Source organism: Cynocephalus volans, chromosome 8 (genome assembly GCF_027409185.1).
Source record: "Cynocephalus volans isolate mCynVol1 chromosome 8, mCynVol1.pri, whole genome shotgun sequence".
Classification (NCBI taxonomy): Eukaryota; Metazoa; Chordata; class Mammalia; order Dermoptera; family Cynocephalidae; genus Cynocephalus; species Cynocephalus volans.
Window position 1 is genome coordinate 50,778,963 of NC_084467.1, and position 27,392 is coordinate 50,806,354.

At 34.5% G+C, this 27,392-nt stretch overlaps 1 protein-coding gene across 1 annotated transcript in view; it reads left to right on the forward strand.

Annotated features, from left to right (window-relative positions):
• The first annotated feature begins 385 nt into the window (after positions 1 to 385).
• The window catches only part of HOOK1 (hook microtubule tethering protein 1), a 52,202-nt gene continuing 25,195 nt past the window's right edge, over positions 386 to 27,392 (forward strand). The window contains exons 1-9 of the mRNA XM_063106736.1: positions 386 to 448; positions 6,654 to 6,739; positions 9,471 to 9,543; positions 12,378 to 12,428; positions 13,071 to 13,203; positions 16,025 to 16,092; positions 17,217 to 17,279; positions 18,228 to 18,311; positions 22,086 to 22,252. Of these exons, the coding sequence (XP_062962806.1) occupies positions 386 to 448; positions 6,654 to 6,739; positions 9,471 to 9,543; positions 12,378 to 12,428; positions 13,071 to 13,203; positions 16,025 to 16,092; positions 17,217 to 17,279; positions 18,228 to 18,311; positions 22,086 to 22,252 (788 nt within the window). The remainder of the gene's footprint in view (positions 449 to 6,653; positions 6,740 to 9,470; positions 9,544 to 12,377; positions 12,429 to 13,070; positions 13,204 to 16,024; positions 16,093 to 17,216; positions 17,280 to 18,227; positions 18,312 to 22,085; positions 22,253 to 27,392) is intronic.

The window sequence follows — 27,392 nt, forward strand, 5'->3', positions numbered from 1 at the left end:
TTCCCGCCCCCGCCCCGCCCGGGGACCTAGCTTCTTTGTGACTGGTGCGCGCACAGATCACTCAAGTGCGCCGGGGCGAGGTGTGCAGCCGTGGGAAGGAGAGGTGGGAGGAGGGGAGGGGCGGGAGGAGGCGGGGTTCAGGTGCCGAGAGGCGCGGACGGGGCCCAGTCGGGGCGGGGGCGAGAGCGGGAAAGAGGCGGGGGCAGTGAGGAAGGGGTTACGCCGCGACGTCGGCAGCGCGAGGTTTGGCGCGTGAGCCGCGTCGGCGCGGGGCCTGGCGACCGAGCTTCCTGGCTGGCCGGCAGGTCGTCGACGCCGGCTCCCGGAGGAGCGCCGGGAGGAGGGGGTGTCGGTGTCAGCGTCGGAGTCGACGGCGGCCCCGGCCATGGAGGAGACACAGGCGCTGCCGCAGTCCGAGCTGCCGCTCTGCGACAGCCTCATGATCTGGGTGAGTGCCAGGGGCCGAGGGGGGCTTGGTTCTCCCCAGGTGAGCCCGAGGAGGAGCCGGGGCCAGCTGCGCAGCGGTCCTGGCGCGCTCTGTCCTCCGCGCCTCATGTCGCCCTTGACCACGAGAGTGCCACCTGCGGCTCGCGGGGCAGGGGTGTGTGTGCGTGTTTGTGTCTGGGGTGGGACGAGGGACGGTGGAGGCTCTGGTCTTAGCCGGAGGATCCGACCTGGATGATGTCCCTACCAGCTGTGGCAGGAACTCTTAACCGCCCATTTCCTTTCCTCCCTCTTTTCCCATTTTCTCCCTCTGCCCGGCTCCCCAAGCCCTGGACTTTCTGGACCATCGACTTCGTGTGCTTAATAGTCTTCCCAGGGGTTCCTTTGTGGCGCTTGGGAGTGGAGATCCCCTCTGAAACCTAATCCTCCACCCCCAACCACCTTGCTGTACTTGGACCCAGGTGACCAGGAGGTGGCTGGCTGCGTTAGTTCCCGGATCAGTGCTCCTGCAGGACTCTAGGATATCCGATTTTGTAGAAGCCGCTTAGAAGAGATGTTTCCACGTATTTCCTGTGTGGAGAAAAAGATGTGTTGGGAGTGGGGGCTCGTTTTCTCTTTTTCTCGTTGGTTCCACTTCCCCTTCAAATGGACGGCATTTTCTTTAATAAGGGGTTGGCATTTTCGTTTATGCATTATCCATGTTTAGGATTTCTGTTAATTTGTGTTGGGTTTGGACAGGCAGGATCTGTCCCCAGATTCTTCAGGATTCCAGTCAGCAAAATGAGATCTCACCTCTTGGAGTTGCCGAGATATCAGAGCTGGCTTTCAGGTGTGGTTCCTAACCCGTATTGGGCAAGGATGGTGCTCCGTGGTCCACAAGGTGCTGTGATGATGCTCATCCTCGAACCAGCTGTTCGTTTGTGTGTAGGGGAGTGTGTGCAGAATGGAATGTCAACAGACTGGATCAGGAGGCAGTAATCAGTTGATGAGACGCTCTAGTGATCGCCTAATGCTTGTAATTCCAAAGAATGAGAAATTGAAGGTTTGAGAAAGTGTGGAAAGTCTATTGGGAATAACCACAATTTAAAACAACTTTTACGCTTTGAAGGTAAATAAATTTTGCTTTAAGTGGAATGCAAATGTCTAAGGTTTCTGAGCTAGAAGCAATTAGCTAAATGTTCATCGTATTTTCATTTAAAATAGGTATTGGGATTTAGATGCTATATTTAAGACTGTCATGAAACAAGACAACATTACCTTTAATGATCTGTTTTGTTAAAACAAGTGACTAATTAAAGGGTATTCCCTAATCTGTTACGTTGTTGCTCTAAACATCAACTGACTGAAGTGGTAAACGTAGTCTTTGTGATGTCATCGACTTAGATGTGAAATAGTGGAGAAGCACAGGATTTTCTTGAATTGTACTGCAATATTTTAAAATATTATGTGACAGTATTCATTCATTTAACCAGTATTTATTGGCTTCCTACTTTGTGCTAGGCACTGAGGAAGACAGTGAAGTGTATGTAGGCAAAGCTGTGTAAAATTACAATGGAAGGCAAAATTCCATAAAAGCTGCAAAATATTATAAACTAAATGATAAGGAATCATACGTCACAGAGTGCAATTAGTTGTTTTTCTCCAGCCCTCTCTCAGACAGCTGAGCACTGTGAAGAAAATTGAATGACCGTGCAAACTGTTGCCTGTACTACCAAAGGCACCTTTTCCTGCAGCACTGCCCAGCTTTATAATTAGGAATAAGTAGACAGTTCCTCTCCCATTCCTGTAGCAAACCTTTATCAGTACTCTATTTTAGCCCTGACCTCTTCTTTCCTTCAGGCCACCTCCTTATCTTTGGCTCTGGCTTTAGACCCCATCCCTTCTACCCCTTCTAGAACTTGACTATTACTTATCCCCTTTCTGTATTTACAACTTTCTCTCCATTGGTTCCTTTCTTTTTAATATAAACTTGCCCAAATCTTTCCCATTTTAAAAAGAAAGAACAAAGAGTCACCACTGCATGTTAAAAACACACTGTATTTCCCTTTTCCTTAACAAATAGTCAAATTTCTTGTTTCATGTTTTTTTCTTTCTATTCACCTTTTATACTTCCTTAACGCTCATTCACACCTCAGCCCACTGCACTTGTTTCTTTTTTCTAAGGCTTTCACTTTGTTACCAGTTTGCCAAATTCAATGTGTTATAATATCCTCTTCTTACTTGATGGTTTCTTGGTGAAATTACCTTCTGTCTTGGTTCCTGGGTGCTTGTCTCTTGGCTTTTCTGGGTGTCTTTTTTTGCCTTTGCAGCCACTGCAATGTTGATCTTACCTCACCCCCCCAAACTTTCTCCAAACTCACCTCATGCTACACTCCTCCATGCCCACCATGCTGCATTGACTTTTTATTTCTTGAAGAAGCTAAGCTTTTTTTTTTTTTTAAATACATCTGGAATTTTTAACTTCTCTTTCCTCTTCCTAGAGAATTCTAGGTCTCTCAGTGGCTGGCTGCTTCTCACTATCCTGGTCTTGGGTCTGATGGTGCCTTTCAGAGACTTTTTAAAGTAGTGTCCTACCTGTTTCCCACCCCTGTCTCATTGTAACCTGTTAACCTCTTTCTTATCTATAACACTTAACACTTTTTGAAGTCATCCACTTTTCTCCCTGGAATCAGAGAGCCCTTGCCTGACCTGTTTTCTGCCCTATCTCTAGGAGGAAGAACATTGACTAGTATCTCCAATACAACATTGAATAAAACTGGTGACAGTAAATATTGTCTTGGTCCTGTTCTCACGAACTAGTATTTCGTCATTAAGTATGATATAGTTGTAGATTTTTGTAGATGCCTGGTAAGGAAACTTTAACTATATCATAGAGGATTGATAAAAATAAGGCGAAATGAGTTTTTCAGACATAGGGAAGAGCCACTAGCCATAATGTAAATGGTCTCTTTTGGCTATAGATTGAAGGGAGGTAGTGGAAGATATACTTTTTGTCATGATATCTCTGGCCCCTTAATGTGCTTCCTACCATGCTAAGTAGTGTTATTAAAATTAGAGAAGTCATCAAGAAAAATTAGGTGAAGGAGTGCCTTTTTTGTGCAGTTTTTAAAAAGTTGTATCTTATTTGGAACTTATCTTCTTAAAGTGACTAGTTCTCAGAAATGTTATACTGCTACTTAGCAGAAAATCCAGGGCTAAAGGATGGATGTGGGCATTATTTGCTTAACGGAGGGAGTGCAAGAGAGTTTAAAGAAGTATTTCTATGAATGTAAATTTAATTCTGCCTCTTGACTCTGGACACTGGAAATTTGTTTAATATCTTTGAGCTTTACTTTCACCAATAAAATTAGAGGGTTGACCAAATATTTTATAATGGTTCTCTTGGTTCTTATATTCTTTGACTTTGATAGACGGGTGAAGGAAAGAGTAATAACAAATATATACCCAAATTAAGAAAATTATCAAAGGCTGAATTGTTTTCATAAAGATCTAAAAATGCAAAACTATGGTCATCTTTCTGAAATGAGGAGCTAAAGGGGGAGACTGTGAAGATAGAATTCATCCAAGATTGAGTTTTTGTTGCTATCAGTTGTGAAAACCCCTTTTCTTCCTTGATTTCTAATACATTCATGTTGAAGCAGTTTAGGAAGAACATTTCCACATATCTGATTATTTGCTTTATTTAGAAATATAGAAGTTAAGACGGTTATTTGCTAGAACATTTTGTCTACTGATAGACACCTTTGAAAGCCCTGTCTGCCCTGGGTTACTCACTAAAAAGACTTTGCCTCTTCACCTCTATGAAGAATAATTTGAAAGAATCATTTTCTTTTGTCCCTTTGCTTTGACCTTTCTCCCCCACTGAGTTTTTTAATTTATTCACTGTTCTTGATTATAAAGCCTTTCAGTTTAGCCAAATGAAATTACATTCTCTGTTATCTAATTTATTTTGTAGCTATTTTAAGGATTTCCAAAAGGCACTTCAATGTCTGGCTGGTAAGGAGGAAAAATTGATCTTAATTTGAGCATAGTGGGCAAGTTAGCAACTTGTAGCATATATACTCCTTGTACATATCTCTTTACTATGTTGCCTAATATTCTGTGCTCTGAAATTCTCCTTTTTTTATCCTAATTATATCCATTTTGTAAGAAGTTAATGATGTAACTTTTTAAAGGATTGAAAAGTGGGACCCATAGTTTATTTTCCTTTTAAAGATGCTCTGAGTACTGGGGTTTCCTTTCCCTGTACATCCACCTACTTGTAAAATCTTTCTTATTTATACTTTATATATTCCATGAATTTGTCCTCTCAGTCAGCATTATGCTAATTACCCCTAAGCTGTCCATTTTATCAATAGGCACATTGCAGGAACATTTTAATTTGTCTCTTTGACTCAAGCATAAAGCTACTCTGTCACTATTGCTGCTTTCCAAAATATACTAAAGATGTCTCCCACTTCCTTATTACTCTTTAGTGATTCCTCATCACCCAGAGCAATGGTTCTCAAAAATTAACGTGCATGAGAATCACTTGGGGATTTTTAAAATTTAATATGTCTGGAGATTTTCATACGTATTGTTCCTGGACCTCACACTTTGAGAAACCCTGGCTCATAGCCAATGTGCCAGCCATTGAGCTCATACCACATTGCTAGGCACTGATCTAATAAGTATGTTTTCTTTGCTGTTTCATTTAATTCTCCCAACCGTCTTGTGAGGCAGAAGCTGTTTCCCATTATATAGGTGATGCCATTAAGGATAAAATAAATCCACGCTTGATGTCATGGCCTGCCAGTGTCCTGACTGCTGTCTGTCTCTGTAACACCTTTGGTTGTCACTCCTTCCCCATCCTTTACGCTGCAAATCCAGTGATACTGAACTGCATGTTCCCTAAAAATATCATCTCTCCTTATCTTCTCATGTATCTGTACTTTTATATTCCTGTTTCCTAAAGCTTCCTTCCCCTGGACCTTTCTTTACTTACAAAATATTTGACTCATCTCTCAAGACCTTCCATTTTAGGAATCATCACTAATTATATTAACTGACGCTTCTATTTTTTTCAGAACATTCTGTGCATACTTCAATCATGGGACTTACCATATTGTCTAGAAGTTATTTGTTTTTTTCTCTTCTCCTTAACTCCTGACTGAAGCTTCTTTGAGGGTAGAAACCTGGAGATTTTCCTTTGTAACCTCATCCTATATCACAGTGTCCCACATAAAGTAGGAGCTCAGTAAAGTATCTCTGTGTACTTTTTGAAAGTAACTGGGGCTGGATTATGTTCACCTATGTCAGTCTTCCATGTTGTATTAGGATAATGGAGACAGATTTGTAGAATTTCAAAATACCCAGAACCACTAAAATTTAATTATGGTGGGAGAGAATTTTATTGTGTTAAGGTAGTTAAGTGGTAAACTTATAAATTATAAGTGAAAAGTGAAGGAGATGAATATGTATGGAGAATCATAGAATTTTTAATTTAAAATCCTATAGGTTGAGATTAGATTTCTAGAAAGTATATGATCCATTTTACTTCTGTTGTAATTTGCTTTCTAAAAATTTTTGTCTTGTCTTTGCTTATTTGAAAATGGTGTCACTATTCCACTTCTGTTTTTAATGTGTACATGAATATTTAATAAATAGGGATTTGAAAACTTAGTAATATCTAAAGCCAAACTAGATAGAAACAACTTGACATGGTGGGTGGGCCCTTCCTTGACTCTTCATGCCCTAAGGCCAATTGCTGGGTAGTAGACAGAAGTCTTTCTTATTTTAGAGCTTATGGATAAACTGTAAGTAGTTTTAGAATTGACATTTCTAGCCTTTGTTTTCTTATCAAATGATATGATTAAATTTTAATTTGCAAATATTGGGTTATCTTAAAGTTTTTTCCTGATGTTTTTCTAAAAAAAGACAAAGCGCAAGACTAGAATTATACACCTGGCTTGTATTATTTGGAAATTCTGAATTACTTCATACATGGCATCCATGTGTTTTTCTGTCTTAGGCATAATTTCACGAAACATTATGTTTATTTTAATAAAAATATTACACAGCCATAGAAACTTATTAGTATAGTTTCATTTGTTTGGCAGGGTCTGCATTTAAAACAGGACAATTTTTAGCTGTTTTCCATTTATTTATTTAGTAATGCTACCCTGTAGGTATAAAGAAGCAGTAAGGACATTTGCTTTATGTCGTTTTAGCTGCAGACATTCAATACTTCCTCACCTTGTCAAGATGTCAAACAGCTGACTAATGGAGTTGCCATGGCACAAGTTCTTCATCAGATGTGAGTAGTGGTCAAACTCTGCCTGAAAAGAATTGTAAACCCAATACCAAAGAAGAAAGCCTAGACTTGTATTCCAAGGGTTATTGAAACTTTATCCAAGTCAATGACATAATGCAGGCATATGGTACTACCAAGGCATTCTTGCAACTTAGGGAACAAAAAAGTTTACGACTTCTTTGTTCCTTGCTTGTTCATAAAGATACACCTGAATTAAATGAATGATCAGGATTCTTGTTTACTCAAGAGATTTATTTTACACGTGTTCTGGGCATTTTCACAAGATTATAACTATAAAAGAAACAGTTTAAATAAATGTATAATTGCATATAATGTTTCCTTTGGTTGTACTATTGTCATTTTAAGGTATCAATGCATGGAGATTATTTTAGAGATTATTGAAGCATAAAATACTAGATTTGAAAAAATATTAAATTTTAAGATCTCATTCTAAATTAATAGTAGTAATTTATGAGTCCACCAATAATGAAATGATGAATGAGTGAAATTTGAAGTTATAGATGCTAGGGAACCTTAACTCATAAAGTGATTCTGTTTGGGCTAGACCCCTTTTATATAATTCTATAATATTAAAAGTTCTTATATCCATTATTTGCTAATATTTGCCAAACATTGTACAAGGATTAGGGCAATTGTATACAATATGAGCTGTACCCTTAATAGGCAGATAGGGCCAATTCTGCACTCATCATTTATTAGTAATCATAATGATTTTGTATTTGCTTACTTTGTGACCAGAATCCCATCTCTGCTTTGTTTTATAGTCAGAGATTGTTTATTTCATTATTATCATCATTTTGAAAAGATTTGCTGTGAATAACATTGAAAACCCTGTAGATGGATTAGCAAAAATCCTATTCCATTCTTAGAAAAATAACTTAAAATGATATCAAAATCCTAGTTACTTGGAATTTACAAAATGGTCTAATTTGAATCAACGGGTTTTATGGTTAACTCAAGATTAACACTTTAAAAGACAAACTTAACATGCTAACTTTTTTTGGTGGGGGGAGAAGGCAGTCATTCTAAAATATGCCTTACGCCCCTGCCTTTTAAAAAATATTTCTTAAATGTTTTATTTATTTATATCCTGATTGGTTATAAAATGATTAATTGGTCAGAGCCAAGATTTCTGAACATGGTCCTTTCTTTATGATTTGGGAAAGTCATCATTGTTTTTTGTTCTTAGAATGCGCTCCTTGCTTTCTCATTGCAATGTTTTGTGGGTATTGGTGTAGATGTAGCTACACTGCAGTTGGTATGGATGTAAGTAAGGGTGGTATGCATTCACTCACTTCAACAGTGCCATCCAAAGATGTCATTTCTATGTTTTGGTGTGCTAGTAGCTTTATGCCACAATATAATGGAAGAGACCTGTTTTTACCATGATGTGATGCATATGGCTCTTTGACCTCCTATACTCTAACACTATACCTGATGTTTAGAGTAGTGTATTAGTCGTTTCTGTTGCTTGTAACAAAATACACAAAACTGGGTGATTTATAAAGAAGATGAAATTTATTGCTTACATTTTTCAGGGCTAGGAAGTCCAAAGTCCACAGAACACATCTGGTGAGGGTCTTCGTGGTGACTTCAGTGACAGTAGGATATCACATTGCAAAAATGGTTGAGCAGAGAGAGAGAGAGAGAGAGAGACACTCTCCTCTCTTCTTTTAAAGCCCTCAGAACCACACTCCTGACCACCGTTATTAATCCATTCACTACTGCATGGGTCCTACAAACTAATTACCTCTTCAAGGCTCCACCTTTCAATTACCATAATAGGATTTCTCACCCTCTTAACAGTCACAATGGGAGCTAAGTTTCTAATACATAAAACTTGGGGGACACAATTCAGTGAGTTTTGGGGGGACTAATTCTATCCGCTACAAGTAGGGTCAGGTAAATTTTAGCTAAGCTGTATCCTTTATCACCAACTCATTTTTCTACAGTATGTTGCATTCTGCTGTTAATGCTGATCCTCACTCTGTTTTTTCTATTTTTGTTCTCTCTTTTGTCTTTTATTGTTTAGTAATGGCTTTTCTGCAAGAAAAATAAAATAGCCATACAGTCAGAAAGCTCCCTTCATTAAACAAATGACCATTGACCTAAAATTGGGCCTAAATCTCTTTTGTGGGAGCTTTACTTGCCTGTTTTTACATGTTCATGGTGTGTTAGCCTCCTTACCATTCAAGGACACTGTTAATTTATTTTTTGTTTTTAACTCCCTTCCAGTTTTGGAGCTTTTCAGAAGTCTGGGTCCTGGATAGTAAGACTTAAATCATACATTATAATAATAGATTCTTTGCTAAGTTACTATAATATTTAAATGAAGTAACATGGAAAAACATCAAGCACAGTGCTTGGTACATAGCATTATAATGTTGGTTTTCTTTTTTTCTTTCTTTTTTTTTTTTTCAACCTTTACAGGATTGGGATTTTTACATCTTCCTGCTAGCGGGGTGCCTAGTTTTAAATATTTAGTAAATGTTTGTTAAATTGAAGGTGTTAGTGACTCAAATAATTTAATATGAGAAATTCCAAATGAAACGTTAGGAATTACAAAAAATTCAGTGGGTTCATTTAAATTGTATTTACTATTCTTCTTAAGGGTAGGCTTTAGGATATAAAGTAACTTTCTCTGTTGATTCACTTTGGTATTTTTCATGTAATAAAAACATTTTAATGTTTAGCATTTGTATTTTTGTTTTAGTGATATGGCTTGGTTCAACGAATCTTGGTTAAGCCGAATTAAAGAGGATGTTGGGGACAACTGGAGAATAAAGGTATGCAGAATGAATGGGATAAGCACATGATCCAAAAGGTAGTCCTAAAATTAGCACCAAACTCAACTACATCTTTTTTTTTTAAGTTAACTTATGGGTTCATTTTATTGTGTCCAGTTTGAGTTTTGACACACGTGTATGTTTGTCGTGTAACTACTGTCACAATTAGATATAAAACATGTCTATGAATCTGAAATATGTGCTTATGCCCCTTTCCAGTTAATCCCTACTTTCAGCCTGGCCCTAGGCAACCACAGATCTGTTTTGTGTCACTATAGATTCTATTTCTTAAACTCCATGTAAATGGAACCATACAGTATGTACTCTGTGTCTAGTTTATTTCACTCAGTACCGTGCGTCTGAACTCACCCATATTGCCTGTATTTTTTTTTTTTTTTCTGAGCAGTATTTTTAGTTTTCTTTTTTCTGAGCAGTGTTTTATTACATTGAAATACCACAATTTGTTTAGCTATTCACCTGTTGATGAATGTTTGAATTGTTTCTGTTTTGGGCTGTTATGAATACAACAACAGTGAACATTCATGTATGAGTCTTTGCATAGACATAATTAATTTCTCTTGGGTAAACTCCTGAGTGGAATTGCTGAGTTGTTTAAGTAAATGTTTAATCTTATAACAAAATGCCAAACTGATTTTCTATTTTTAAGTTTGTTGTGTCTTATAGGACGTTTGTTTCATATAGGTTGTCCAATGTATTGGTATACATTGTTCTTAATTGTATTATTAGGTTAATAATATGCTAATGACTGTATGATCTTTAGTGATGTTTCCTCATTTTCTCTTTCTTTCCTTACATTCGTAATTTGTGTCTTTCGTATTTTTTTCCTTGATAAGTCTAGCTAGATGTTTTTCAATTTTACATATTTTTTCAAAGAACTAGCTTTTGTTTCCTATTTCATTGATTTTTGTCTCTGATCTTTATTATTTCCTTTCTTCTACTTACATCTGCTCTTACTTCTTATAGTAGAAGCTTAAATAATCGATTTAAGGCCTTTTCTTCCCCTAATAATAAGCACTGCCTTAACCACATCCCACACATTTTGACATACTGTGCTCTTATTTTCATTCCATTTAAAATATTTGTTAGTTTTCCTTGTGGTTTATTCTTTGACCTATGTGTAAATTAGAAGTACATAATTCAAATTCTAAGTATTTGAGGATTTTCCAGGTACGTTTTATTTATTGATTTTTAATCTAGTTCCATTTTGGTCTGAGAACATACTCTGTTGAGAAATTCTTTTACATTTACTGAGACTTATTTTATGACCTAACGTAAGGTCTTTGTTGGTGAATGTTCCATGTAGACTTGAAAACAAGATGTATTCTGCAGCTGTTGAATAAGTATGGATTATTTTAAATTTGTTGACAGTGTTGCTTACATCTTTTATATCTTTATTGATTTTCTGTCTAATTATTCTCTCAGTTACAGAGGGAGGAGTCCTTAAATCTCTAATGATGATGGTGGTTTTGCCTATTTCCCTTTAAATTCTATTAATTTTTACTTCGTGTATTTTGAATTTCTCTTATTAGGTGTATTAAACATTATACTTTTTTATGTCTTCTTGATGAATGAATCCACTTATCATTATGAAATGCCTTTCTTTATCTCTGATAACATTCCTTGACTTGATGTCTAATTTGTCTGATATTAATGTAGCCACTTTGGTGTTACAATTATTTTTTTCCATTAGTATATTTTTTCCATTCTTTAATTCTGTCTGTGTCTTTATATTGAAAATGTTTTATGTAGACACCTAATATTTGGGTCATACTTCATCAGGTTTAACAATCTCTTTATTTGGTTCTTTTTAAAAAAAAAAAACTTCTATTTCTTTCCTTATTTTAATGTGGGTTTTTTGTTTGCTTGTTTTAATTCTCGAATGTTTTTTAATTAGCGGTTTTAACCTTGCCTTCCAATTCTTTCATCTGTCATTTCTGGGCCCATTTCTTTTGACTGAGTTATCTCCTCATTTGGGTCCACGTTTTCCTGCTGCTTCACTTGTGTAGTAATTTTTTTATGGCATGTTAGACATTGTATTCAGTGCTGAATGTTTTGTATTCCTTGAAAGAGTGTTGAACTTTGTTCCACAAACAGTTACAATACTTGTGAATCAGTTTCATCCTTTCAAGTCCTGTTTCTGGGATTGGTGGGGGGTACAGATCTGAAGTTACTCTTTCCTCTTAAGGCTCGGTTAAATCCACTGCTAAGTTGTGACCTTTTTGGGGTCTTCAGTGAATGCTTTGTGCATACAGTAGTCTCTTCTGGCTAGTGGGAATTTCAGAACTTTCTGGCCCTGTGTAACTTTTGGGAATTGTTCAGTTTGCCAGTTGGCTTTCATCTCCCTACGCATGGTCTGAAATTGCCCTAAGACAGAAATCTTGGAGTAGTATAGGGCTCATCTTTTTTGTTTTTCTTTTTTTCAGAAAGCAGAGTTCTATATTGCCTGTTGTCTAAAGCTTGAAAACAGTTGTTTCTTGCATTTCATCCTGTTTTCTAGTTATTTGTGGCAGGAGTGCAAGTCTAAACCCTGTTAACTTGCTCATGGCTGGAGGTGGACATGCTCATACAAAATCTGTAAAGTGGGCACTTGAATTCATTGTGGCTCACTTTAAATAGACTTGCCCTGCTTAATCAAACACTGATTCAATCTCTGATGTTTAAAAGATATCATGTGCCTGTATTTCTAGAACTGTAATGTTTTTGCTATCATTTTTATCCAGGGAAAGTTTTTATTACCTTTCATCTTGGCATAAATTTCCTTTCATTGTTAATATGAAGTAAGAATTTATTTGTCATTCTTTTTTTCACATTAGGCTAGTAATTTAAAGAAGGTCCTTCAGAGAATTGTGAGTTATTACCATGAGGTATGAAAAATATAACTTTGTTTAAATGCAAAATGCTATGATAATTATATTGACACTGAAAATGACTTGGCTTTTTCTTTATAGTGTTTTACTGGAATGTAATTCTTAATTGGAATATATTACTAATTTATTGCCATTTTTTGGAACACTCATATTTTGTGAAAATAAACAGGCTTAAGTTTGGATATACTGATTTGTAAAATAACATTGCTTATGTATAGATACTCTTTAAATTGTTTTCTCAAATAGAATTACCTTCATCTTTAATATAATTTGATTTTATGCAAAGCTATAAGGTAAACTTTATAATTAGTTGAAGTAACTTGCATTATTTTCACATTTATTTCTAATGTAAGCAATAGCAAAGACAGACTGTGAGATTTCACATTTTACATAAGAATATTTGGTGTAAAACCAAAAGCGATAATACTTGCTTTTGGTTGGTTACTCAAACTTTGAGGAGCTTGCTTGAATATTGCTAAATGGTTTTATCAATCAATAGTTTTCATTTGTCATTTGTTAACTTATCTGAGTCATTTCATGAACCTATTTATAATTTATTTTCCTTGTAATAATTAAATGTAGTAAATTATTTGTCGCCTGCATAAATGAGTGGTCTAACTTATTATTTTGATGCTACAGTTTTTAGGGCAGCAGATTTCTGAAGCACTTATCCCTGATTTAAACCAAATAACTGAATGTTCGGATTCTGTGGAGCTTGGGAGGTTGCTCCAGCTTATTTTAGGTTGTGCGGTCAACTGTGAAAAGAAGCAAGGTAAGTGAATTTCAATCATTTGAGAATTTCCACTTTCTTGAAACACCTAGACCTACATTGCTGTACAAGATAGCATTAAGATGTACTGTTACAGCTTGATAGAAAGCACCCTGAAATGTAAACCAGAAGTTCTGAATTCTAGTCCAGCTCTGCCCTTAAAAAGCTACACATCTTGAGTATCCTGTTTATACCTGGATTCTGAGATTCATAGTCAGTGGCTAAATTAAGTGTATTTTAGTCTAGTTAGTTTAATTTAAAATATCTAGTACTAGGATTTAGTGGATGTTTAATAAAAATTGTATTTACTCATCTGATATATTATCTATTTCATGTGTAAAATAAACCTTTAGGTTGATTGTTTTTTATAAATAAATACTCAGCTACTAAATTATAATCCAGGCTTCTTCACATAATATTCTGCTCATCTCAGAAGAATGCCTGTCCAGTGTATCCTCCAGATAAGCAGTCTGATGATATAAATGGAATTGGTACATTATATTGGTATATCCAAACATAGTGGTTCATATCCTGCTGAGAGAAAAAGGTCATTTTTGGTTGCACGTAATGAGTGAAATGATGAACTGAACAGACCCAGATCTCCTTCCCTGGGGGCTTATATTAGTCTGGGCATTGAGTTTTGATGCTAATATTTTTTGCAAGATTTGTCCAAACTTGGTCTTAGTATATCACCTTTATAAAAGAATGTTGCTAGCTGAAGTTTGCAAATACTTTGAGCTAGTACCTTAGAAAATACATTTAACATCTAACTAATGAAGAAAGGATACAAGACAGGATAAATTGAATAAGAACAAACTCAGGAAAGAGGAAAATAAAATACATGAAGTCAATTGTAGTTTATCAATAAAGCAAAGACAGGGATTGGGCATCACAAAACTTTGATATTAGTCCATCTTTATCATTAACTAGCTATTTTTTTCTAGGGCAAGTCAGTACTTCTCTATAGACTTTTATTTCTCACTTATAGATAATGTCAAAAGCTTATGTGTTGGGTTTTTCATAAAAATGGGGAACATTTGCTCATGGAAAGTTTCCTAAATATTTAATCATAAGTTGACAAATATCAATTCATTATAAATCTCGTAATTTTCTGTTATAATTGTGATCCTTTTAATTTTTTTTTTTTTTTTTTGATTAATGCTTTCTTTCTATTCCATTTACTGTTTATTTATAACTATTTTTTCTAAGTTAATCTTATCAGTTTACCAATTTACAAAGAAACAACTTTTGGCTTAGATTCTATTTTGTTTTTACTATTTAATTTCTGTTCTTTTATCTTGTTCTTTCTGTTTTCTTGTGAATTAATCAGCTGTTCCTATTCTAAGCTATAATCGATATTTTAAGCTATAGCTATAATTTTTCCTTAATGTGATGATTTTGTCACATCCTACAAATTTTGATATTATATGTAATATTTTCATAATTTAGTTCTAAGCATTACTAAGCAATTTTTCTCATATTTTTAAAAGAAAATTCAATTCCTAAATATATAAATAAAAGTTTAGCAAGTAGTACATATAAAGAAATAGTTTCATTTTGGGCCGAGCCCGTGGCGCACTTGGTAGAGTGCTGCGCTGGCAGCGCGGCGACGCTCCCGCCGCGGGTTCGGATCCTATATAGGACTGACCGGTGTACTCACTGGCTGAGTGCCGGTCACGAAAAAACGACAAAAAAAAAAAAAAAAAAATAGTTTCATTTTCATTATTTAAAAAATCAGGATTATCTATTTGGATTTTTGTAAGTACGTGTCTGGGTTCTCAGTTTTTAGGTATGAGCAAATAAATGAAAAAACTATTAGTAATTTAATTAAAATTTAAAAACAAAACACATTCAGGATATAAAATAGCTTTCAAGTTTTGCACTTTACAGGGAGAATCGGTTTTCAAAATAATTCCAAGGTACTGCAAAAATCTCAATCTTGAAAGAGTGAATTAGTTTGGTTAACAATACTCTGTCTTGGGGGTAAGGGGATTATTTTTATGAAGGTTTCAGCAGACTTAAAACAATTTATTATCCAGAAAATCCACGTAAAGAAAGTCATTCCATTGCCTGTGCATTCTCTAGTTAATTCTTTCCTCACCAACGGAACTTGTGATCAGTTGCATACCAAAATTTTGTCTAGTTCTTGGCTTTACAAATAAAAAGATCTAGAGAATTTGTAGAAGTTTCCCAGAAGAATCATTAAAACAATAAAAAGATTAGAAAATATTAAGTTCTTAAAATTTTTAGAAAATTGTTTTAGCTAGAGAACATACAGTTGGAGTAGATTTAAATCTGTAAATACTCGTATATGAAAAACTTTTCATGGTTCCTCGTGTTCTGTCAGGACAGAATCACCTTGACTTAATTGCATGAGTGTCTGTGGTGAGATAAAGATCTCTTTGCGGTGAAGCTTAGTGAATGCTGAGCAGGTGTTTACAGGAGGCTGGATAATCCCCTTTGAAAGCCTTCTGGGAATGAACTAAGTAGATGATAAAATGAAACTTTCTGGGTTTAAGATTAGATAATTATTGTTGTAAAAGTTTTAAGATAGTTAAAATTTCTTCCTTTTCTCTTTCTTAAAAGAAAATTAGAGGGTTTCTTCATTAGGAAAAAAGAAAGCATTTAAAAATATTTATATGAATATTTTTTTATTCTGCTTATTTGTTTTCAATGTACATGGTAATGGAAAAATAATGTATTTGCATAAAAGATTATTTGTGGTAAATGAATTTATATTCTATTAATTGGACGGCTAGGGTACTATGGGTAAATAGTAGATTTTTTTCCAATTTGATTTTTTTTTTTTTTTTTTAAATCATAGAACATATCCAAAATATAATGACACTGGAAGAGTCTGTTCAGCATGTGGTCATGACTGCTATTCAAGAGGTAAGTTATATCCTGTTCACACAAGTCTGAAAATTCTAAACCATACTGTATAAAACATTTTATATAAATTTTATGGTGTCTTTTTTCTTTGTATAAACTTGCTCTTTGCAGTGTGTTTACTTAAAGATCTTCAAGCTCAATTTTAGTATTTCTACATTTTAAAAGTCAGTTGATAAATTAATATTGGCATGTTTCTTTAAACAATATCAACTCAGCAAGAAACCAAGATAAACAACCTCTGACCAGATGGGAATTTTTATTTCTTCTAATTTTTTCTGCCAATTAGAGCAATCCTTCCTGAGATTTTTAGTTTATATATAACATATGCATTTTCAGAATTTTAGGTCTGTGAGCAAATATGGTGGTACTTTAGGTATTGTAGCCAGGTAACCTGAATTTAAGGTAGTCTACTTAATAAGTTGAGCCAGAAGAATTCAGAATTCATGTGGTACAGTGTTAATTCTTAAAATCAGGCTAAAAGACTGAGATGAAGTGATGTGCAGAGGACACCTGAGAGACAGTAGAGTAAGGGTTTAGTGAAGAAAAACAGTTTGGAAAGGACATGATTCAGAGGGAGATATCATGCAGGACTTCAGCAGTTTGTATACTCTGAGTTTGCATTGTTGGTTTAGATTCAAAGCATCACTATAATCTGCCTTTCATATGCAAAATTTATTTATGGGTTTTTTTCCTATAATTATAACTCATACTTTTAAAATGACTTCTCAAATTAGGGATTTTGCCATATCACTCATTTAAAAGCTGTACTTAAATTGTTAATTTATGCTATATAAGAATTACTTTTTAAAGAATTATTAAATGTGTTTAGTTTTCTTCAGTAATACATGTTTAAGAACCTGGATTGTAATTTTCTGGTACACAAGTATTTTGAATTTGTCTACATACTGCAAGCACAGTTTATTTATAATTTCCTAATATGCTTGAGCATCGCGTTATTTAGATTACACCTGTAATAAAATTTTTATTTGAATAGTGTTCTAAGGATCATCAAATTAAGTCAAGAAAACGCTAAATATAAATTATTATATATCCTTTCAAGTAAATATATTTTACTTCATAAACGTCACATTATTGTAATTAATTTTACTATTTTGATGTCCTAGTTGATGAGTAAAGAAATAGTGAGCTCTCCTTCAAATGATGCTGTTGGAGAATTAGAGCAACAAGTGAGTACTTGAGTATGTGAAGAAAATGTTGAAAACAGTGATAATAGTTCCTTTGCCAGTTACTATTATAAGGCTTACATAGGAGAGCATATACAAAAATGTTTTCTTCCATGAAATTTAGTGTATTCTACTATAAGATCCCAATTGAATGTTATTGTGCATTTCTTCATGAATGCAAGTACTGTTGATCTCCAGAGTTTTTTGTGATCATGGTTGAAGAGTTGAGTGGCAGCACTGAACATTTCTCTTGACACTTGCAATACATATTTGCCGCATGCTCTATGGCTAAACAATTAAATAGTAGACAGTTAAAAAAAACTCTGCCAAGTTTTAATTGATCTAATAAGGTAATATAATATTTGTCACTGTTGCTGTCCTCTCGTCTGTTGTTGAAGAAACAGCTCAAAGATGCTGTACTCGAGACTCCTTTCCCTGGTTCTGTTACAGGACTGTTTTACATGGGGGGAAAGACACTTTTTTCCCATGTGTACTCCAATCTAGGTTGTAGGGGAAAGGGTAAGAGGAGAGGCAAATGCATGAGGAACTTTTTCTGTTAAATTTTGAGACATCTGTTTTTTCTGAATATTATTTGTCATCTCAAGAAATATTTCAAATGAAATTTTTGAAATAAAAATTTTGTTTAATAGTATGCATGCTGTGTTCTTTGTAAGTTTTTTCTGTGATGAAACTTAACAAGGCCTCCCATAATATTTTAAAAAATATTTCACAAGGATTTACATAAAATTTTATTTCTGTGGGACTATATAGCCTTATATGTTAATGAGGCAGTGTAAATATTCACACAAAGGCAGTAAATTGACTCATTTGTTACAGGTAAATTTTAAAAGCTATTACTAGTATCAGTGTATATGTGTGTTGTGAGAAGAATGTATTTTTCTGTTTGTATCAAAACATGACTTACCAAGATTGGGACATTTTATATTTCAGCTTAAGAAGGTGTTGGAAGAACTTCAGGAAGCACTTGCAGAAAAAGAAGAGCTGAGGCAGAGATGCCAGGAACTAGATCTGCAGGTGTGGAAATGAAACTGATCAGAGAAAATTTTCTCTTTAAGTTTACAAAGGTTTTTTGTTGTAATTAATTAACAGACAAAGTGTTTTGGAGGTGGGTTCATTTCATGGAGGAAGCATTAAAGGATTTGTTATAGGCTTGAATATTCAAGCATGAATTTCATCATTATTTTTCTCTGAGAGTTGAAAATTGCTGGCCTAACTATTTTTTGAGGAAAATCATTTTACTAATTGTAGAATTTCACCTATTTAGATGAGGATTCTGTTTCCTTTTATGTAAAATGGGAAAATTAAAGTATCTATGTATTTCATAGGATGTTTATGAATATTAAATAAGGTAATTTATGGAAGCACTTAGAAGTGCCTGACCCCCAGCAAATGCAAGCGCATGCTCTTTGTCTCTCTTTCTCTCATATATATGTATATATGCATATGTATGTATTCAGAAAGTTTGTGGAGAAATAGAATTAAAAGATAATATGAATCTTTCTGTGAACTTTATATGTAGTCTGTCATGCCATGTTTGTTTTGCTACCATGTATATATATAATTCTTGTGTTCATATGCAGTACATGTTAGTGAAATAAACTTGGCATGAGAGAACATATGGTTAAGAGGATGTACTGTCAAAACAGGCTACCTGTGTTCAGAACCTGGTTGTTACTAGCTGGTTGTGGGCTCTCAGGCAAATTACTTAATTTCTCTATACTTCAGTGTTCTCGTTTGAGAAATGGAGCGGTGACACCCCTCTCTCAGCACTAGACAGATCTAGACAACAAATCAACAGAGTAACCATTACTCTTTCAGAAGGAAAAAAGAAATTTAGGGTTATCAGAGATGGAGGGGGGAGAGAGGGAGATGGGGAGAGATTGGATAAGGGGCATAAAGAATAAGTACAATTTGTAATATATATGCTAATAATATTGATTTGATCAACATATGTCAATGTTGAACCCCCAAAATATGATCAATTATGATTCAATATATTAAAAAAAAAAGAGAGAGAGAAATGGAGTGATGATAGTATATATCTCCAGAGTCATTTGTGAGGATTAAACGAGCTAAAATGTAAAGCACTTAGAGCAGGGCCTGGCACATAGTGCCATGTATATGTTTGCATATGTTATTATTGTTGTTACAATGAAAATACGAATGTGGAAGTTATGTAAGAAGTCTTGAAAAAAGTGTACAAATATTATTTTGTTCAAATAATGGGCTAAATAAGTAGTTGACTCGCTGAAAAGTGTGAGGACAAGGAACAGATGTTGTGGTAGTATTATCCTTGCTAGGTGAAGTAGATATCTAAAGTGCTAGTGCTGGATAATATTTCTAACCCTGAAGGGTTTGCAAATAAGGAAAAAGAAAGTGACTTGGTCATGGTGACTCATCTACTAGGGTAGCAACATCAGAATGATCCAGGTCTTCTAACTTCATCTCTAAAAGTCAGCCCTCTATATTTGAATGAAACAAATATCTCAAGTATAGGGGAAATTCTGCCTGTTCTTTGTATCTTTCCTGTCCACACAGTGTAACACACACACACACCCACACTCATGCAAAGCACCTCAGATATAGGTGCTTTTAAATAGGATCATTTTTACCATCCAGAATACCTCGTGAAGAATAGAAGATTGAGCTATTCAGGTATTTCTAGTTTCAAGTAGGATCTCTGTGAAGTTTTCCAAGAAATTCTTATTCAATAAAGAACACAAAATTCTGTATTAAAAGTTTTAAGTGTTTGCAACACATAATGAAGAGTATTTGAACTTCTGGTTTTAGTTGAAAAGTAAGAAATCCCAAGTTTTGACATTTTTAATTCTAATATTAAAATAGAGTCAACCATTAAATCTCTGCACAAATGAAGTAAATGATTACTGCATAGAACGAGAACAAAAAGTAATGTATTAACTTGATTGACATAGTATCTGCACAGGGATATGTGACACACACGCCAATTCTATAAGGAAATTTGTCTTTGAAAGATGTTTACTTTTTATCTTACCTCCCTTGAGAATGATTTTAAAATTTGGGAGGAATTCCTTTTTGATACCTAACCAAATGTACCAAAAAAGAAAAATAACCTATAAGGAAATTCACCAAGGCCAGATAAATAAGAAAAAAGGTATGAAGCTAATGAGTTAAATTCACAAACTGGTAATTGAGGAAAGAAGCAGTTGTATGACATTGTCAGCGGTCCTGCACAGCAAGCTCCAACCTGCTCTTCCCCTGTTCCAGGCCATGCAGGAGAATCAGCAGAACTCATGAGAACTCTCGCCGCAGTCCACCCGGTCAGAAGGAAAATTGTTTTTTGATTTCCTTATGTTTTCTTTCGTCTGACTGGACAGGAGTAGAAATGACTGCTTAGAAGAAACTAAGGGCCTGACTCTGATAGAAATGTAGGCTGTAGTGGAATTAGGGTAGCAGTCTGATGCTCAGAGGAATTCCTGTGGTTGAACCTCCCACCACCCTGGTATAAGGTACTTAAATCTCAGAAGTGACAACGTAGCCCAGGTGTTGTACAGAGATTGCATATTGCCTCAACTGGCCTCCCTCCTTCCCCCATTATTCACAAAGCTATAGAGTGGTGTGGGAGAAAATAGTCACAACCGTAACTTGGAAGGGAAACCACACTCAATCTGGGGTACAGTAGAAAGGGTGTCCAAGAAGTCATCCATGCTACACTGGAACAAGTAGGATATCTGGACTGCCGACAAACCATCAGCTAGATAAAAAGAATAAAAGCATGACATCTGTGCCACATATTACACGTGAAAAATGGGAATTGATAAGAGCATGTAAAAGACGATCTCCAGGCTTAGAAACTAACTGTGCTTCATGCTGTGGAACAATTTTATAAGAACACACCAGTAAAATAGACTAAGTGGTAAGATAGCAAAGTGAAGTCTAAAAGGAAATTGCAGGTTTGTACAAACAAATCAGTGAATTACCACCAACCCTTATCCTAGTTAAGCCGTTGAACTTCGAGAGTAAAGGAAAAACAGCTCCTCAGTGATTCAGGTAGAAAAGGTGAGCCACCACAAGGAGAAGAAAGCCAGGCTCCCCGTGACTTCAGTGCCAGAATACAGAATAGCAATATCTACAAAACACTGAGCAGAGAAACAGTATTAAACCCAGATGGAGAGCCCAGATGCAAACTCATGAGCCCTTCTTGAAAAGAAGCTACTTGTACAATCCAGCTAGCAAATATGTTTTAATCAAAATATAGAATGCAGGAATGGAGGTTCTATTATGAAAGATCTTGTGGTGAGGCTTGAATCCATTTAAACACAGCCCTGTGTTAGTTCTGTATAACTAACACAGGGTTATAGATACTAGGACAACCAAAATTCTGATTCAGTAAGGTACGAAGAAGTCTTGGATATGTGTACTTAAAAAAGGAAAAGAAAAAACTCCATATGAGATTTTGACAATACCTGATGTAGTATTTCAGTTCTGTTCCAGCCAAGATTATTATGGAGCCTTAGGGCAAGTTATGACTTTTCCAGAGGCTCTTAATTTCTGCCTTTTTCAAAACTAAGGCAGGCAGACATTTAAAAGCTATTCTGACTGTGTTTTCTTTATGCATGTATTTATTTGATTTCTTTTATTTGACTCAGATCTCCTGGACTCAGAATTTCTGAGTTGAAAGGGTTCTCAGAAATCATTTAGTCTGATTGACCAAGCTATTTAGTGGCTTAGTAAGGATTAAAATCCAGAACTGTGAACTCTGATCTAAGAGATTTTTTGATACTGATGATTTGTATACTTGTCTTTTAGGTGACTACACTTCAAGATGAAAAGAATTCACTGGTTTCTGAGAATGAGATGATGAATGAAAAACTTGACCAGATGGATGGCTCTTTTGATGATCCAAATACAATGGTTGCAAAAAAGTATTTTCATGCACAGTTACAACTAGAACAATTACAGGAAGAAAACTTCAGGTAGCATTTTTAGTATAAATTATTTTATAGAGTTCTATTAAACTAGTAGCTAAAAAAATTAAAATATCACAACTAATTATTAAGCATTGTTAACCATGTTTAGGATACTCATTAAGCTTCTGAAAATGACAGGTGGTGTAAGTGCTTCCTGCCCTCACAGGGCTTACATTCCACTTAGGCAAATGGGATATGTACATAAAATTAAGACAATTCAAAATAATGTGTGATAAGGGCCAAATGAAGGCCCTAGGCAAGCCAATAAGAGTTCAAGGGAGTGATTGCTGAAGCCTGGGGAAAGTAGGGAGTTTTCTCTCATAGGAGAGGTAACCTAGTAATAAATGGAAAAAATGTAAATCTTAAGCTAAAGAGGTGCTTTTCATTTTAACTTTGAATTTCTTCTTTTAAAAAAAGTCATACATTCTTCCCTTTAATAAACATTGATTGTCTCTTGTGTGCTTACCACTTGTGTCATAAGGCCTTGAGTGCAGGCATTCTAATTGTACTATTGTATACATTTTTATTACTTCATTTTGATGTAATTTGAAACTCACAAAAAAAGTTGCAAGAATAGTACAAGGAGAACTCCGTTATACCTTTTACTCAGATTCAACAATTGCTTTATACTTTTCTCCATTTGTTTTAGTAGTCTCTCTATATAAGCATAATTTTTTTCAGAACCATTTGAGAATAAGTTGAAGATATGTCTCTTTACCCTATATGCTTCATTGTGTATTTTCTAAGAACAAGGACATTCTCTTATAAACCACAGGACAGTTGTCCCTTGAATAACACAGGGCTTAAGGGTGCTAACCCCCAGCATAGTTGAAAATCTGCATATAACTTTTGACCCACCAAAAGCTTAACTACTAATAGCCAACTGTTGACAAGAAATCTTACTGATAACGTAGTCGATTAACACATATTTTGTATGTTATATGTATTATATACTATATTCTTAAGTAAGCTAGAGAAAAAATGTTAAAATCATAATGAAGAAAAAATACATTCACAGTATTTATTGAAAAATATCCACATATAAGTCGACCAGTCCAGTTCAAACCCTTGTTATTCAAGGGTCAACTGTGTAGTGATCAATATTAGGGAATTTGTCATTGATAGGATATTATTATCTAATCCACAGACCATATTCATATTCAATGAGTTGTCTCAGTGTCCTTTAAAGCTATTTTTTTTTTCCTGGATCAGATTCTAATCCAGGATAATGCATCGCACTTAATAATTGATTCTTATTCAGTAGACTGTAAATCTATTACTGTCATCATTTATTTTGATGTTCGAATTGTCCCAGATTTGGCCAGTGGGAAGTCTTTCAGTTGGCCCCTGTGTCCTCCCCACATGTTGTTGTCTTTCTTTCAGCATTCTCTTACTTTCTGACACAGCAATATGTTCCAGATTTACCTCATCCTCTTCCTTTCCCAACTCTGGAATCAGCCATTTCTCCAAAGAGCCCTGGTTTCTCTTGGTGGAGAATGTTATTTAGAAACAAAGATCTATACCCCAGATGAATTTTTTTGTCATTGCTTTCAGGCCACCTTGGTAGACAGAGCTAGGAAATACACTTGCACAGGTTTGTACTTGCTCGTGTTCACACTTGCCCATGTTCACACACTTGTATGTACTCCTATCTCTACTTCATATCTAAATGTCAGTATAAAAATGAGTTCATATTGACACCTTTAATTTAGTCCAACATCTCAGCATTCGTTCCAGTCTTTTCCATTTTCATATTGTTACCCTTTTCCAACAGTGAGAAACCCTGGCTTCTATTTTTCTCAATATGGTTTACTCATTTGCTCAATTCCAAAACACAGAAATTTAAGAATTTCTGACCTATTGCGTTGTAAAAGCACACTATTACTAGTGTTCAGTATGTTTACAATTTTTTTTTTTTACAAGATAAGCTTTACGTATTGTGAAGAAATATTGAAAACAGTTTGATGTGTTTTCACAAATGCATACGTTTATGTAACTTAACACTTATATCAATGTATCGATCAATTCTGTCGCTACAGAAAGTTCCCTTATGCTCCTTCCCAGTAAACTCCTACTTTCCAGAGGCTAATTACTCTTTTATGTGTGTTTTTTTTTTTTCCCCCCCACCATATATTAGTTTTCTCTGATCTGGAACTTTGTATAAATTGAATCATGCAGTATGAACTCTTTGGTGACTGCCTTCTTTTTGCTCAGCGTGTTTGTGAGATTCATCCATGTTGAATGAATCAGTAATTTATTCTTTTTACATTGCTGAGTAGTATTCCATTATATGAAATTATTCCATATTATATCAGATTTTGTTTTCCCATTTTCCTTTAGTTGGGCATTTAGCTTTTCATATTTTGGTTAATATAAATAAAGCTGCTATGGACAATGGATATAAGACTTTTTGTGGACATATTTTTTCATTTCTCTTTGGCGAATACCTAAGAATGGTATTGCTGGTCATATGGTAGGTCTATGTTTAATTTCAAAATACACTGATAACCATTTTCCAAAGACATACCATTTTTGAATCCCATCATCAGTGTTTGAGAGTACTAGTGGCTCTGTCTGTCCAGCAAAATTTGGTCTTATCAGTCTTCTTAATTTTAGCTATTTCATGGGTCATGTTGGATATCTAATTGTAGCTTTAATCTGCATTTTCCTGATAACTAATGATGAAAAGCCCTTTTTCATGTGCTTATTGGCTATTTATACATCTTACTTTGTGAATTGTCTGTTTACACTGTTGACCTATTTTTAAATTGGGTTGAAGGAGATTTTTAAAAAAATACATTCTGGATACAAATTCTTTATCAGATATATGTATAGTAGTAAATACTTCACCTATTCTGTGGCTTGCTATTTTACTTTTAAATGTCTTTCAAACATTTACACTAAATTATTGTTTTTAACTTAAATGAAATCTAATTTATCAGTATTTTTAAGGATACTGCTTTTTGTGTACTAGTCAAGAAGTCTTCATGTATTCCCAGGTCATGAAGATATTCTCCAATATTTTCTTCTAGAACTTTCATAGTTTTATCTTTCACATTTAGGTCTGTGGTCCATCTGAAATTAACATTTGAAAATGGTGTGATGTGTGGAGGTCAAGCTTTATTTATTTTTTTCCATGTAGGTAACTAGTATGTGGATATTTTTATATGGGTGTCATCAGTTGGAAAGATTTTTTATTTTACCCATAAAATTTCTTTGGCACCTTTGTGAAAATGATATAACCATAAAGTTGGGGTCTTTTTTGAACTCTCAGTTATTTTCTGTTGGTGAATTTTTCTATCTTTATGCCTCTGTGACACTGTCTTGATTATTGCAACTTCACAGTATGTCTTTTGAAATCTGGTAGTGTAAATATTCCAACTTCGTTCTTTTCAGAATTTGTTTTGGTTATTATAACTCATTTGCATTTTCACATAAAATGGAGAATCAGCTAGTCATTTTCTATAAAAAACCCTTTTGAGATTATGATTTGGATTGGATATAGTCAATATCTTAACTACCTGGAGAATTCCTGTCTGTAAATATGGCTTTATTTATTGTGTTTAATTTCTCTCAGCAATGCTGTTGATTCCAGCATAAAAGTCATGTATGTCTTTTGTTAATTTTATTCTGAAATATTTTGTTTTTTAATGCTATTACAAATGTAATTAAAAAATATTCTGGGGCTGGCTGGTTAGTTCAGTTGATTATAGAGCATGGTATTATAACACCAAGGTCAAGGGTTCATATCCCCATACTGGCCAAAAAAAAAAATTTATTCTGAAAATTTGTTGCTAATATGTAGATGTACAGTTAATTTTCGTATATTGAAATTTTTATCGTGTATCTTGAAACTTAAATCTTGTATATTGAAACTTTTACCTTGCATAGTTTCTTAATCAGTTATTGATTCTAGTAGTTGTTTGTTTACATAAAAAAGTCCTAAGGAATCTACAGTGATCTAATCTCATAATAGAACTTTATGACTTCTTTTCATTATTTCTGTCTTGCTTTTATTTTTCTTGCTTTGTTGCAAGAGCAGCCATCCTTACTTTGTTCCTGGTCTTAGGGGGAAAATATTCACTTAAGTACCACTAAGTATGACACTAGCTGTAGAGTTTTTTCATGTGCTTTTTATCAGATTGAGAGTTCCCTTTTGTTTCTGGCTTCCTAGGAGTTCGTATTACGATTGGGTGTTGATTTTTATCAAATGACTTTTCTGCATCTTGAAAAGAATAATTTTAATTTTTTTTCATCCTTTTGATATGTTGCTTGATATTTCGAATGTTAAACAACCTTGTATTCTTGGATAAACCACGTTGGTCGTATTTCATTATCCTGCATATATATGACTGGATACAGCTTGCTAATATTTTAAAATAATCTTTATAACTTTCTACATAGTAGATATTGGTCTAAAGCTTTTTTGTCCTGTAATGTCTTTTTCAGGTTTTGTTATCAGAATTCTAGTCTCATAGAATAATTGATATGTATTCACTCCTCTATTTTCTGAAAGAATTTTTTAAAAATGAATTTTTTAAAAAATGATACTATTTCTTTCTTAAATGATACAATTTATTAATAACACAATCTGGGCTTGTGGTTTTCTTTGTGAAAGAGCTTTTAATATTTAATTTGTGTCTTTTTAGTTAAAATGCCTCTTGTAATTAGCATATATTTGAGCCTCACTTTTTTATCCAGTCTGATAGTTTCTGCATTTTTAATTTGTGAGTTTAGTCTGTTTACCTTTCATGTAATTATTGATATGTTTGTATTTAGATGTATAAATTTGCTGTTTTTCATTTGTCACATTTGTTCTTTTGTTCGTTTTCTTTTCTGCTTTCTTTTGAGTTAATCAAATAATTATTAATATTTGATTTTAATTACTATGTTGTCTTTTTCTTGTTGCTCTATGGTTTGAAGTATTTGTCTTAATTTATCACAAGCTACACAGAGTTAATGTTTCACCACTTTACATGCTATGTATATTTTAAAATAATTGTCATATGTGCCTTATGCATTTTCTCTTAATTTTTTGAAATTAAAATTTCTGTTAGAACTATAGATAACTAAGCATAGTGTTCAGATGTGAAAATGAAAATTCAGAACATTGTTTGCCTCTCATGTTCATTTCAAAATCAAAAGC